Source organism: Equus quagga, chromosome 6 (assembly GCF_021613505.1).
Source record: "Equus quagga isolate Etosha38 chromosome 6, UCLA_HA_Equagga_1.0, whole genome shotgun sequence".
In the NCBI taxonomy this organism is placed as follows: domain Eukaryota; kingdom Metazoa; phylum Chordata; class Mammalia; order Perissodactyla; family Equidae; genus Equus; species Equus quagga.
In genome coordinates this window covers 130,611,430-130,625,105 of record NC_060272.1, presented here as the reverse complement: position 1 = coordinate 130,625,105, position 13,676 = coordinate 130,611,430, and the positions used below count along the sequence as shown (strand labels likewise).

Here is a 13,676-nt window from a genome sequence, read left to right as displayed (position 1 = left end):
GTTGATAGGTGGCCTGCCATTCATTCTGCTAGACTAGGTTTAGGACAAGCCCTGTTTCAAGGACCCCTCAGGGATCATCCATAGTCCCTTTTGATGGCTGCTGTTTACATGATGCATTTTTTCCATCCTTTTACTTTCAGCCTAATTGCATCTTTGACTCTAAAGTCTGTTTCCTGAACACAGCTTATAGTTGGATCTTGTTTTTTTAATTCACTTTGACATCTGCTTTTTGTTTAATCGTTTAATCCATTCAGATTAACGTTATTACTGATATAGCTGGATTTACCCCTGCCATTTTACTTTCAGTTTTCTATATGTCTTTTTTGTTAATCTAATCCTCTTTTACAACTGTCTTTTTCATTAAGTGAATATTTTGTAGTGTAACATTTTTTCCTTTAATGGTATTTTTTGAGTTATTTTCTTAATGGGTGCTCTAGGGCTTACCATATACATCTTATCAGAATCTACTTCAGATCTCCACTAACCTCGTTCCAGTGAGATACAGAAGCCTGCCTCCTATGTAGCTCCATTCCCTCTTCTCCTCCTTTGTGCTATTATTACACATACCACATCTACAGTCTTGTGCCACATATGACATTCCAGTCAACGACGGACCGCATATGAGACTTGGTCCCATAAGATTAGTACCATAGAGCCTAGGTGTGTAGCAGGCCAGACCATCTAGACGTGTGTAAGTGCACTCTATGATGTTCACACAATGAAATTGCCTAACGACGCATTTCTGAGAATGTATCCCCATTGTTAAGCGACGCATGACTGTATATATGTTACAAACTCAACAATACATGGTTATAATTATTGCTTTATGTACTGTTCTGTCTATTAAAGAGGCTGGAAAAAGAAAGGAGAGCGTGCATGTATAGTTTGTTATGCTCACCTTCTTATTCACCATTTCTGCTCTTCTTCATTTGTTCCTGTGGCCCTGAGTGTCTACCCGGCATCACTTTCTAACTCCAATACCACTTGGATCTCAGCCGCCTCCTCTGTGCTCCTGTTGTCAGCTATATTTCTATACATTATAGGCCTAACGATACAATTATATACACACTATTTTATACAATTGCTTCCCAAATCAGTGGAGAAAAGAATAAATATGTATTCATACTGTCTTTTTATAATTATGTAATTCTCTTTATAATTACATAATTACCTTTCCTCTTTAATTTTTCATGTGGATTTGAATTTACATCTGGGTTTACTTGCTTTCAGCTTGAAGAACTTCCTTTAGTATTTACTGTAAAGTAGACCTGCTAGTGGTGTTTTTATCTTCATTTTGGATATAAATTCCTGGTTGGCAGTTTTTTCCTTCAGCACTCTGAGTGGGTCATTTCACTGCCTTGTGGTTGTGATGTAGTGTCCCCCATTGTTTCTGATGGGAAGCGTGCCGCTAATCTGACAGGGGTTCCCTCGTATATGATGTGTCATTTTTCTCTTGCTGCTTTCCAGATTTTCTCCTCGTCCTTAGCTTTCAGCACTTTTCCTACGTGTCTAGGTGTGGGTCTCTTCGCATTTATCCCATTGGAGTTTGTTGAACTTCCTGGATGTGTAGATTAACGTTTTTCAATAAATTTGAAAAGTCTTCAGCTATTATTTCTTCAGATATTTTTCTGTTCCTTTTTCATCTCTGGTATTCCCAGTGTATATATATATTTGTGTGTTTAAAGGTGTCCCACGTTTCTCTGAAGCACTGTTCATTTTTCTTCATTATATCTTCTCTCTGTTCTTTGGATTATACAATCTCTGCCATTCTATCTTCACGTTCACTGATCCTGACTTCTGCCAGCTCAAATCTACTGCTGAGCCCCTTTAACGAAGTTTTCATTTTAATTATTGGACGTTTCAACTCCAGATTTTCCATTTTGGTCCTTTTTCACAATTTCCAGTTCTTTATTGATATGCTGTTTGATGAGACACTGTCTGTAAACCTTCCTGTACGTAAGTATGCTTACTTCTAGTGCTGTGAACATATTTATGATGGCTACCTTGAAGTCTTTGTTAAATCTGACATGAGTCATTCTCACAGAAAACAGAAACAGGACACAGAAAGGTTCTACTGCGTGTGTTTTTTCTTTTTCCCCTGCGTCTTCACATACCTCATAATTTTTTGTTGGAAACTGGACATTTTTGGTAATAAATTGTAGCAACTGTGGGTACTATTCCTTTCCCCACTGCTTGTTTTTGTTGTTGTTTGCTTATTTGGTTTGTGACTTGGCTGGGACACCTTGCTGAAGTCTATTTCCTCTATGACATGAAGCTGTTGGTGCCATTCTTCGGATGGCACAGCCTTGGGGGTGTGCACGGTCACCCCAGGATGAGAATGGTTTCAGCAGGGCTCTCTGTGACTGTCTCTTTCCCTGGCCTTTCTCTTAAGCTGTCTGCCTCATTTGGTATTACAATCAGCTCTAAGTCTCCACTAATTGCTAGCTGATTGCTCCACTGTTTTCAACAACGCCCAAGAGTATAAATGGCTCAGCAGGCTGATCCAATGACATGTGGGCAGGGGCAGGCTTTGGGGCAAGTCTGTGAGGTTTGTTCTGACCCCAGGAGGGCTCCTCTTAGCTATCTCTTTCCCTGGTCCTCTTTGGTGACCAGCTGGCCTATAGTTTAGCTTGTTGCCCTTAATTAAGAAGAACTATTGTTTTCTAACAGGCCCTGAGGCCTGAATTTCCCCACACTCTGTTTCAAATTAAGTCAGTTCCTTTGGGGAGTACTTTGGTGGTCTCTTTTCTTATAGACTGACTCTCACTCTGGATAAAGTCTCAGCTACTACTCTGGGTGCCAGGTGGGACAGGAGCCCCTGGTTTTCTTTGGCTGGCTTCTCCCAGCGTGGAGCCTTGGCCCTCTAAGTGAGCTGGGGTGACGTGATGGGGGCCCCAGTATTCTCGCCTGTTGTGACTAGGGTAGAGCCTCTGTTCTATGGATGGAGCTGTGTGGAGGAAGGGACCTCTTAGCTGCTCCTACCAGAAATGTGGCCCCTTCAACTTGGAGTTGGAGGGGATGAGAAATGCTGGGAGTCGGCTCCTCCCACTAAGATGCAGTAACCCCTGACTGGGAGCTGTCTTCTTGGGCACACCCATCCTGAGCGACGCTTTTGTTAAGCAGCTGGAGGAGAGGGGGTAGGTCATGACTCAAATGATACAGACTCTTGCTGTTCTTACTGAGTTTAAGTAGATTTTTTCCAATAAATATTTCATTCGATGTTTGCCCCTAGGACAATTCCTGAGACTTCAAATGGTTGCTTTTTTAGAGTTTTCCCCAGCTTTGCTTGTTTTGCTGGAAAGTGGGCCCACACGGCTCCTTACGGCAGCATCCTGAAAGCAGAACCCCACCCAGTCTCTGGCACTAAAGCTGGATGTGTAGGATGGAAATTTCCTACAGGGCGAGAGACTGAAAGCCTAAACAAGCTTTCTACAGATCAGCCAGGCCTGAATACACTTGAGAACCACCGGCTTGTCTTCGAGCTTCTCAATCCAACTCAGCCTGGTCGCCCTCGAATTCCTTGACCTGGTCTTGTCCCACCCCCGGGTCTGTTCACCCTGACAGTTACTATCCTTCTCTTGCTCAAGTCCCCTGGCATTACTCATTTCACATTTCCTCTTTCTCTCATTGCCAAGAAGGCATTCTGGCCTCAGGGTAGGATTTCTGGCCATTATATACAAAATTCTTACAAAACTGACCCATGTGCTTCTGAAAAGGGATGATCTTTACCATCCTTCCTGATTTAGCAGTCATTTGATCTCTATTTCGCAGGGCTTATCTGAAGATACATTTTCACAGTAGACACAGAGAACCAACAGACAATCTTCCTAATGCAGTTGGAACATGTATTAAAATACGATAAGAGAGCATTTCTCCTCTGTACATAAACTCAGATTGAAAAAAAAACAACTAGATAGGGTGCTCCTACTGGTTCCTGCTGGTACTTGGAAGACACGTGAAACCTCTCTTTTCGACAAAAACGGAAAGCAAACCTCAAGATTCTAGCTTTAGCACATTAGTTATGGGGCACCTGTCTTACACAGACGCAGTTGCTCACTTTCATTGTCCCAAGCACGCAGCCTTTGAACCCTCACTCAGGACAGAAGCTGCCGTGTCCCTGCAGAACCGTCCACGTGCGTTTCCCAAGGACCGTCTCAGGAAGCTCCCGTTAGAACCCAGACTACCACTTTACAGCTAATTCCAAAGAAATTTTTCTGGTTTCTATACCCAAGAAATCAGAGGCCGCAAGTCAGAAGAAAGGGAGAGTTACTAAAGGTAGGCACATAGGCATACTGAAAGCACTGACAATAAACCACAAAAAGCTTTGACAAGTAAATAACACAACTCAAACTGCACACTGGTATGGGGAAACCACCTGAGAAACCCCAGCAGATCCTGAGGGCATCACTGTATTCAGCATAATACAATCGCTGAGGGTCAGGAAAAGGAAGACTCTGGGTCAGTAAGGGGAAAGGAATTACCTTCAGTAACCTCTGTTTAAAGATGGGAATGTAAATTTTAGAAAAATGTCCATCCAAAATGATGCTCAGGAGGTGTGATCTTCAGCTAGATGAGAAACTTAGCTATAGAGAAGGGTGTTTTTCTTGAGTGGTCCAAATGGCTGAAGTTTTATTGTACTTAGAATGTTAGCTCTTAAATATCTCACCAGTTATTTTAAGATGCTCCTGTCACATGACAATGCTTTTAAACACCTGCTGAACCCTGGATTAGTAAAAGGCTATCTGGCGTTCACAGGAGTGTAGGCTACTAAGAGAAATTGTAACCCCCCACGGAGAAGTATCTCACCACGATTGTCCTGAGGGAGCAACAAAACAGCTAAATCAGAAAGAGAGATCATTTGGGCAACTGTGAGGTTTCACAAGTATATTTTGAGGAGGAAAGAAAAAGTGCCCACACAAATTTATCACAATATTTAGGAACTGCCCTGATGTTGTAACTGGAATTTAATACTATTTTGCATAAGTAGTCATCACTGCCAAATGTTTACACTCATCTTTTTAAAGGCAACTTCACGCCTACATTACCTAAGGAACCACAAGGCAGAGGCTTGCCGCACACTTTTCCACATGAAGGAACGGGGTCCATGCACGTCTTCCGACCACTGCTTCCAGGTTCTAGCAACTGGCTAAGAGGAGTCTGCCCACAAGGGCAACAGCGCACCAGGTGGGGGAGCCGTGGGCACGGTGCGCAGGGCTGAGGGTGGCACACTTGAGAACACGCATGGCTCCCACATTTCAAGTCCCTGTTAAGAAAAAGACTGTTACGTGATTGTTGCATAAAACACAGCTTTATTCTAACTGAGAAAAATGCAGGACCTTACTTGCCACATATCTTTAAACAGCCAAAGTCCCCAAATCCATCAGACTTTCCTACGTCTGTTCCACACAACACATCTCGGGAGGAGCTGCCGCAGTAGCAAACTTGAGGACACAATTTCAAAAACAAAAGATTAGTCATCTGTGTGGGCTCTGAAAATATTCCAAACAATCTATAACAAAACACAGAACAGTAACCCTTACTATCAATCAGACCTGATGCAGAAGTAAGTGTGGCTTATGCAGCAGCTCTAAGATCAGCCTGAGAACTTTATCACAGGAGGAAATAAAAAGGTCTTGTCAGACCCTGTCAGTATCTCATGGGGGCTCTGCAGGGCATCCTAAAATCAGCATTAAAGTGAAGTAGCCCCCTAAACTGAGAGACCACGAGCTGGTCCATAAGGCCATGGTTGAAAACCGTGGGTCATGAGGCTCCCTGGGTCCTCTGGAGACAGCACAGGCGATGGAAGCTAAGCTGGGGGTAGTTGCAGAGGAGTTGATGACTGGATTCCTCCACCCTCACTTCAACCCAAGAAGCACAGATTTAATACTTCATATATTGGGGTTCACATAAAATGCCTGGAAAAAGTCTATGCGGCTAAAAAGAAATCCAAAAATTGACACGATATAAAATCCTTAATAATTTGTATTCTACCACTGCTGAATGTGAAGTAACCGTGTTGAGCATTCACATTGAGTAAAAAGTTTCAAATAACTTGAGACTTTATTTACGAGACAGAACCCAATCTAACAACTATAGATTTTCCTGTGGTTCAAGAAATAATCGGTTCCTTTATTTCTTGAGGTCAGCAATAAATATGTGTTCTGCTTAAGGAGTTATATTTCTGATGTATTAACATGTAACAAAGTCTGATAAGGATTAATTTTCATCAACTTACAAAATTTTTCTCGTGTCACTTTATATCAGTTTATAATGAAAATTTATCTCATTAAAATCAATCTACGTAAATATACCTGGCCCTACATAATAAAGAAGAGTAGAAAGTACATTGAAATTCCACAGACCTAATGATGCTTTCCTTTTTTCTCGTACAATTTGGATATCTACTTGCAAAGAAAGTCAACATTAGAATAAACCTAACATTATAAAAATGTATCAAATCTTAAAAGCACATATTTAGTAAGAAATAAAATAGAATGATTCTAACAAAACATTAGAAATAATGCTCATAAAATATTGTACTGCACAGACCAAAAACTTCCACTGAGACACGGGAAGGTGGAAAGCCTCCTATCAATGAAGACATAAGCAAGACACTTGATTTTTAAAATATACATTTCATCTTTCAGTAAGAACACGTACAATTTCATCCCCTGTTCTAAAACTCATTCATTCATTCAATAAAGACTTATTAGATGAATTAATGTAGATGCAGGAAACACAATCAATATTTGTGGACTGAATGAATTGGTAAACAAATCCTAGCAAATGGCAGCTTCTGCAAGCAGGCTTTTCTTTGCTAAGTTTCTGCTCAAACAGAACAGAGGCCTTTTTCAGAGGTATGACCAGGCAGCTGTGAACAAAGAATCAAGGGTCAGAAAATTCTGACAATAAAAACAAAACGGAGCCCCTGATCAATCAGGAAATAATCTGAGTACAATACTAAAAAGCTCTGCTCTGCTTAGGCACAAGAGACAGAAATATGAGCCAGTGACAGAAGAGTTGGGTGCAGTCACAGCTGTTTGAAGAGTAAGGAACCAAAGACAGTGTGGAGGAAGGTCTTTGCTGCCAACCTTAATCTCTTCAGCATTTTTATCTCAACACATGAATGCAAACCTAGAAGGAATGCTTATTAAATCTCTAGACGGGCTGAAAGGGATCCAGGGAGAATTATAATTTGAGAAGATAAACTATACTCATGGCTAAAACACTTTGCTAGATATTTAATGTGGACAAATGAAAAGTCTTCAGCTAGGTCTGAAAAATCAACTACACAAAAACAGAATGGAAGAGCCGTGGATCCATACAAACTCCCATGAACAAGACTCGGATGACTTAGCTGAGTTAAAGCCCAACATAAATCCAGAGCTCAAAACAGGGGCCGGCCCTGCTGAGGAAGACGGGCCCTGAGTTAACATCCATGCCCATCTTCCTCTACTTTATATGTGGGGCACCTACCACAGCATGGCTTGCCATGCGGTGCCATGTCCACACCCGGGATCAGAACTGGTGAACCCCGGGCCGCCAAGAAGCTGAACGTGTGAACTTAACTGCTGCGCCACTGGGTCGGCCCCATCAATTTTCATTTATTTCTGCTCTAATTTTTACTATTTCTCTCCTTCTGCTGACTTTGGGCTTTGTTTGTTCTTCTGTTTCTAATTCTTAGATGTAGTTTAAGACTACTTATTTGAGATGTTTCTTGTTTGTTAAGGTGTGCCTGTATTGCTATGAATTTCCCTCTTAGGACTGCTTTTGCTGCATCCCCTATGAAATGGTATGGTGTGTTTTCATTTTCATCTGTCTCCAGATATTTTCTGATTTCTCCTTTAATTTCTTCAATGATCCATTGGATGTTCAGTAGCACACTGTTTAGCATCCAGATATTTGTCACTTTCCCAGCTTTTTTTCTTGTAGTTGATTTCTAGTTTCATAGCATTATGGTCAGAAAAGATGCTTGATGTGATTTCAGGCTTCTTAAATTTATTGAGGTTTGCCTTGTTTCCCAACACATGGTCTATCCTTGGAGAATGTTCCATGTGCTCTTGAGAAGAATGTGTATTCTTCTGTTTTTGGATGGAGTGTTCTATATATATCTATTAAGTCCATCTGGTCTAGTTTTTCAATTAATTCCACTATTTCCTTGTTGATATTCTGTCTGGGTGATCTATCCCTGGATGTAAGTGGGTGTTAGGGTCCCCTACTATTATTGTGGTGTTGTTAATATTTCATTTTAGGTTTGTTAATGTTGCTCTATGTACTTTGGTCCTCCTGTGTTGGGTGCATATATATTTATAAGTGTTATGTCTTCTTGGTGGAAGGTCCCTTTTATCATCATATACCGCTGTTCTTTGTCTCTCATTGCCTTTTTTATCTTGAAGTCTACTTCGTCTGATGTAAGTACGGCAACACCTGCTTTCTTTTGTTTGCCATTAGCTTGAAATATTGTCTTCCATCCCTTCACTCTGAGCCTGCGATTGTCTTTAGAGTTGAGATGTGTTCCCTGAAGGGAGCATATTGTTGGGTCTTGTTTTTAAACTTATCCTGCCATTCTGTGTCTTTTGACTGGAGAATTCAATCCGTTTACATTTAGAGTGATTATTGATATATGAGGGCTTAACGCTGTCATTTTATCACTTGTTTTCTGCTTGTTCTGTATTTCCCTTGTTTCTTATCCTGTGTATTTTGGGCAGCAAAAATACTTCGGTAGTTCTCTATTATGGTTTTCTCAGTTTTCTCTTTATTTGTCATTTGTGTCTCTGTTCTGATTATTTATTTAGTGGTTGCCATGAGGTTTGTATAAAAAACTCACAGATTAGATAGTACATTTTCTGATAGCCTCTTATTTCTTTAGTCTAAGCCAATTCCATCCCTATCCTCTTCCCCTTCTAAGTCATTGTTGTCACAACTTATTCCATCTTGTGTTGTGAGTTTGTGGTTAAAATGACAAGATTATAGATATTTTTGATGCTTTCCTTCCCTTTATCTTTATCGTTATAATTGTTTGCTAACCTCTTCTTATAAAGAGTTGCAATTTTCTGATTTTGTCTGCCTATTTATCTCCTTGTTCAAGGCTTTGTATACCTGTTCTTTTTTTTTTTTTTTTCCAGGTATGAGGGCCTTCTTGATCATTTCTTGTAGCAGGTTCTTGCAGTGATGAACTCCCTCAGTTTTTGTTTATCTGGGAAAGTTTTCATTTCTCCATCATATCTGAAGGACTTTTTCACTAGATTGAGTATGCTTGCTGAAAGATTTTGTCTTTCAGAATTTTGAATATATCATTCCATTCTCTCCTAGCCTGTAACGTTTCTGTCGAGAAATCTGCTGAAAGCCTGGCAGAGCTTCCTTTGTAAGTTGCTTTCTTCTACTTTGCTGCCCTTAATACTTTTTCTTTGTCATTGTCTTTTGCCAGTCTTACTACTATATGCCTTAGAGAAGATCTTTTTACATTGATGTAATTAGGAGTTCTGTTAGCTTCTCTTACTTGTATTTCTAGATCCTTCCCCAGGTTTGGGAAGTTCTCAGCTATTATTTCTTTGAACAAGCTTTCTGCTCCATTCTTCCTCTCTTCTCCCTCTTGAATATTTATAATCCTTATGTTGCATTTCCTAATTGAGTCAGATATGTCTCAGAGGATCTCTTCATTTCTTTTTTTTTTTTTTTTTAAAGATTTTATTTTTTCCTTTTTCTCCCCAAAGCCCCCCGGTACATAGTAGTATCTTCTTCGTTGTGGGTCCTTCTAGTTGTGGCATGTGGGACGCTGCCTCAGCGTGGTTTGCTGAGCAGTGCCATGTCCGCGCCCAGGATTCGAACCAACAAAACACTGGGCCGCCTGCAGCGGAGCGCGCGAACTTAACCACTCGGCCACGGGGCCAGCCCCTCTTCATTTCTTTTTAGTCTTAGTTCTATCTTCTCCCTCGTCTGAAGTATGTCTATTGCTGTCTTCCAGATTGCTACTTCTGTCCTCCACCATATCAGCTCTGTTATTCAAGGATTCCAAATTTTTCTTTATCTCATTCATTGTGTTTTTCATCTCCAACATTTCTCATTGTTTTTCTTTTTTGAAGAATTCCCTCTGTTCATTAATTTTGTTCATGATTTCATTGAACTATCCAAATTTTCTTGTAACTCATTCAGTTTTTTTATGATAGCTATTTTGAAGTCTGTCATTTAGATTGTAAATTTCTGTGCCTTCAGGATTGATTTCTGGGTGTTTGTCATTTTCCTTCTAGTCTGGACTATTACTGTATTTCTTTTTTGATGGGGTGGATTTGTGCCTTTGCATAGTGATAGTATCTGGTTGCAGATTCCACCTGCTGCCACTGAGGTGGTCAGGAGCTGTGTATTCTGAGCCTGCCGTGTTCCTTGGTGTCTGTGCCTGTCCTTTGAAGTCTATGCTGCCAGGCCTGTTTGCGATTGCCTGCTTGCAACTGCTGCTTTACTAAGGTATGTGTGGGTGCTCTGGCCGACCACACAAGCTAGAACACCGGGCAAGGGGCAGGGTGTTTTCCGTTCCGCGCGTGATCTCCCAGGAATTTTCTCTCTGCCCTCTTGGGGTGCTGGCTTGATGAAGACACCCCCACAACAGCTTAGCCTCCTCTGTGTGGAGCCCTCCCAAGGGCTGTGAGGGAACGTGGAGAGCAAAGGTGTTCCCATGGAGAGCTGCCCCTCTCCTCTCTTTTCTCAGAGCTGCGAAATCCCACGCTCTAGATTGCTGCCAGGGAGGGAGAGGAGATGCCCTTACCTCCTTCCACTTCCTCCCAGGGAATCTAGCGCCTCTACCTTCAGATGTCTGGCTGTGTGGGTCTCTCAGACATCTTTTGGGTTGTGTGAATGTCCTCTGTTGTATTATGAATGTCCTTTTCGTTGTATCTTAGAGGGGAGAGTCTGAGGGAAAAGCTCACTCAGCCACGATGTTGACATCACTCAGTAGTTACTTTTTTTAAAAAACAATTTAACACTTTATTATTATTATTTTTTTTGAGGAAGATTAGCCCTGAACTAATATCTGCTGCCAATCCTCCTCTTTTTCCTGAGGAAGACTGGCCCTGAGCTAACATCCATGCCCATCTTCCTCTACTTTATATGTGGGATGCCCGCAACAGCATGGCTTGACAAGCAGTGCGTAGGTCTATACCTGGGATCCGAACCGGCGAACCCTGGGCCACCAGAGCAGAATCTGCAAAGTTAACTGCTGAGCCACTGGGCTGGCCCCAGTAGTTACTTTTTAAAAATTTTCCAAGCAGTTAATTTTAAATAGCATTTTAAAATCTACTGTCCAAATTCTATAGGACAATGACCTATACTGGTATTAAGTAACTAAAATAATGAAAACCATCTTAGCATTAATATATCTCCAGTTTTCTCCACCCAAGGTACCAGAGTTAACAGAGCCATTGTGACTGCAGGTTTGAGATGAATCCGTGTCATTAAGACAATCATAAATAAGCTTCCAGAAAAGTATACAAGCATGGCTGGCTGGTGTGCTCACCACTCACCCTGCTTCAATATGATCCGGCAAGGCTGGCACGGACCCCCATGGCACAGCTCAGCACACTGGTGCTGACCACAGTTCAAAACATTCTCACATGGGTTAGAACAGTGGACGGAGACAGCCTGACCACAGCGAACTGTGTGCCTGTAAAGACAGTAGATGTAAAGACAGTATTAGTCTAACGGTGGACATTCTGTTCCTGTGTGACAGATAAACTAACACTGAAGCCCAAATCTTCCCCCAAAACCTACTAAACCTTTCTCTTGGGTGAAAAATGTTTCACCCATTTTTTCTGTTTCCTTCCTCCCTCCTTATTTCCTCAATTACTCTCCCCTCCTCCACTTTTTCTTCTTTTTCCTCCTTTGCTTTTCTTATTTCCCATCCTGCCTTCTCTCTCCCCTATTTTCTGATCAGTGAGGAATTGAAGGCCATTCCTAAGTATCTGTTACAGGTGATTTCTTCTCTGTATCCCCATGAAGCAGCATGCAGGAGGGGAAGAGCCCTCAGCTCACCTCTATCTTAGAGACTCGGGTGGGAGGCTGGGGAGTTATAACGTACCTTCTCAGAATGGAAGTATAACAGTGTTCTCCTAGAACCTAGCACTCGGGCATTTTATGCAGCTGCAATACTTAAGAACATACTGCATGTGACTTTGATTCAGGATTGGAAATCATTCTGGCTTTAATCTAATAAACATCCTGATTTTGCTGCCTTATCAGCTAGAGAAGGATATGAGGCCAGTGCTTTTAGACAATTGTCTTCAGGTCTCTCTCCAAAGTAAAACTTTAGAGCTTGAAGTGTACTCTCCCACGAGGAGAGTTTTATTCTATCCCCAACTCCCACTTCAACTACATATTTTGTTTTCAAAGGCACTGTTATATAGATGGTCAGTTTCCAGTGCTCAGCATCACAGCTAACATCAACCCTTTGAGGAAGACACTGTTATTTCTACATTATGATAAGAAAAGGGAGGCTAAGCCAGACCAAGCAACTTGCCCAGGTTAATAACTAGTTACTGGCAGAGCCCAGATGTGACCTGGTCTTTCAGACCCAAAGCCCTTGAATGTGACTATCACGCTGCACTGCTACCCTAGCATGTTCAGTAAACACTAAACAAATACATATCACTGAAAATCTGCACAATCCCGTCTCATCCTGTTGTTCACAAACCACTTTACACTCTTACTGAGCCTCAGAGGCACCCTGTAGCTATCAGTGATCCTCCCACTGATGATGCGGGAGAACTTGGACTGTAATGAAAAGAGGGTGGGCTCTGGGGTGACGTATTCCTTCACTCAACAATGTTCACTGAAAACCTCCTGGACTCCAGATACCGTGTTAGGCCCAGGTGGATGGTCCTTGGATGCCTCCTGGACCTGAATAGGTCTGGATTCAATTCCTGTTCTTTCACCCTCCAGAAAGGTCAAGAAAAAAGTCCCTGTCACCTTGGCATTTCACCTGAAATGGGTAATATATCACTATGCATATAACTTCTTAATCACTCAGAAGATTGCAAAAGATCAAGGCAATACAGGAAACTACTATTTACACCTACCATTTATTAGTGGTAGTAAATAAGTACTATTTACTTCTACCTCCTAATCTTTTATTTTAGAAATCCACACACAAATCATCAATGTGGAAACTGAATTCTTCTTTAGGGTGCAATTCTAACTTTACCTGGTCCGTCCACATTCACAAGTTTTAGTCATAAAGGCAGGGCAGGGTGGGCAAGGTCCAGGATGGCAGAGACTGAAAAAGAAATGCTTTGATGAATAAATCATACCCACGTATCTAAACCTGAACAAAGCTGCCCCAACTGGGTCCTACTGTGAATGTGACAACAAATAAACCTACTATGAAATGTTTTAGTATTTGTCTAAAGTTGATTAAACTACTTAAACAAAGATACCAACAACGTTTTTATATAGCAAGAGTTGACAGCATTATCCTCTTAGAACATTTAATGAGAAGAGTAAAGCCCAAGTCAAAATACTGGTTTTATTTGGGTCTGACAGTCAAAGATAACATTTCCAAATATGGTGTTGGCTCACTTAGTGCAGTGTGCAGGGATGAAAACAGCTTGCCACTTAGGTGAGTGGCAGGATGGCCAATGGAATCTTTTAGAAGATCCGAACCTGAGCAAAGTAATAGAGCTCAAATTGAC

At 41.4% G+C, this 13,676-nt stretch overlaps 1 protein-coding gene across 2 annotated transcripts in view; it reads right to left on the bottom strand.

Moving 5' to 3' along the window:
• The window catches only part of NFX1 (nuclear transcription factor, X-box binding 1), a 61,361-nt gene that overhangs the window by 27,253 nt on the left and 20,432 nt on the right, over positions 1-13,676 (bottom strand). For both annotated transcript variants that reach the window (XM_046663613.1, XM_046663614.1), the window contains exons 6-9: positions 13,190-13,261; positions 11,514-11,653; positions 5,342-5,441; positions 5,046-5,263 (exon numbers count right to left, since the gene is read on the bottom strand). In XM_046663613.1, coding sequence (XP_046519569.1) covers positions 5,046-5,263; positions 5,342-5,441; positions 11,514-11,653; positions 13,190-13,261 — 530 coding nt within the window. The remainder of the gene's footprint in view (positions 1-5,045; positions 5,264-5,341; positions 5,442-11,513; positions 11,654-13,189; positions 13,262-13,676) is intronic.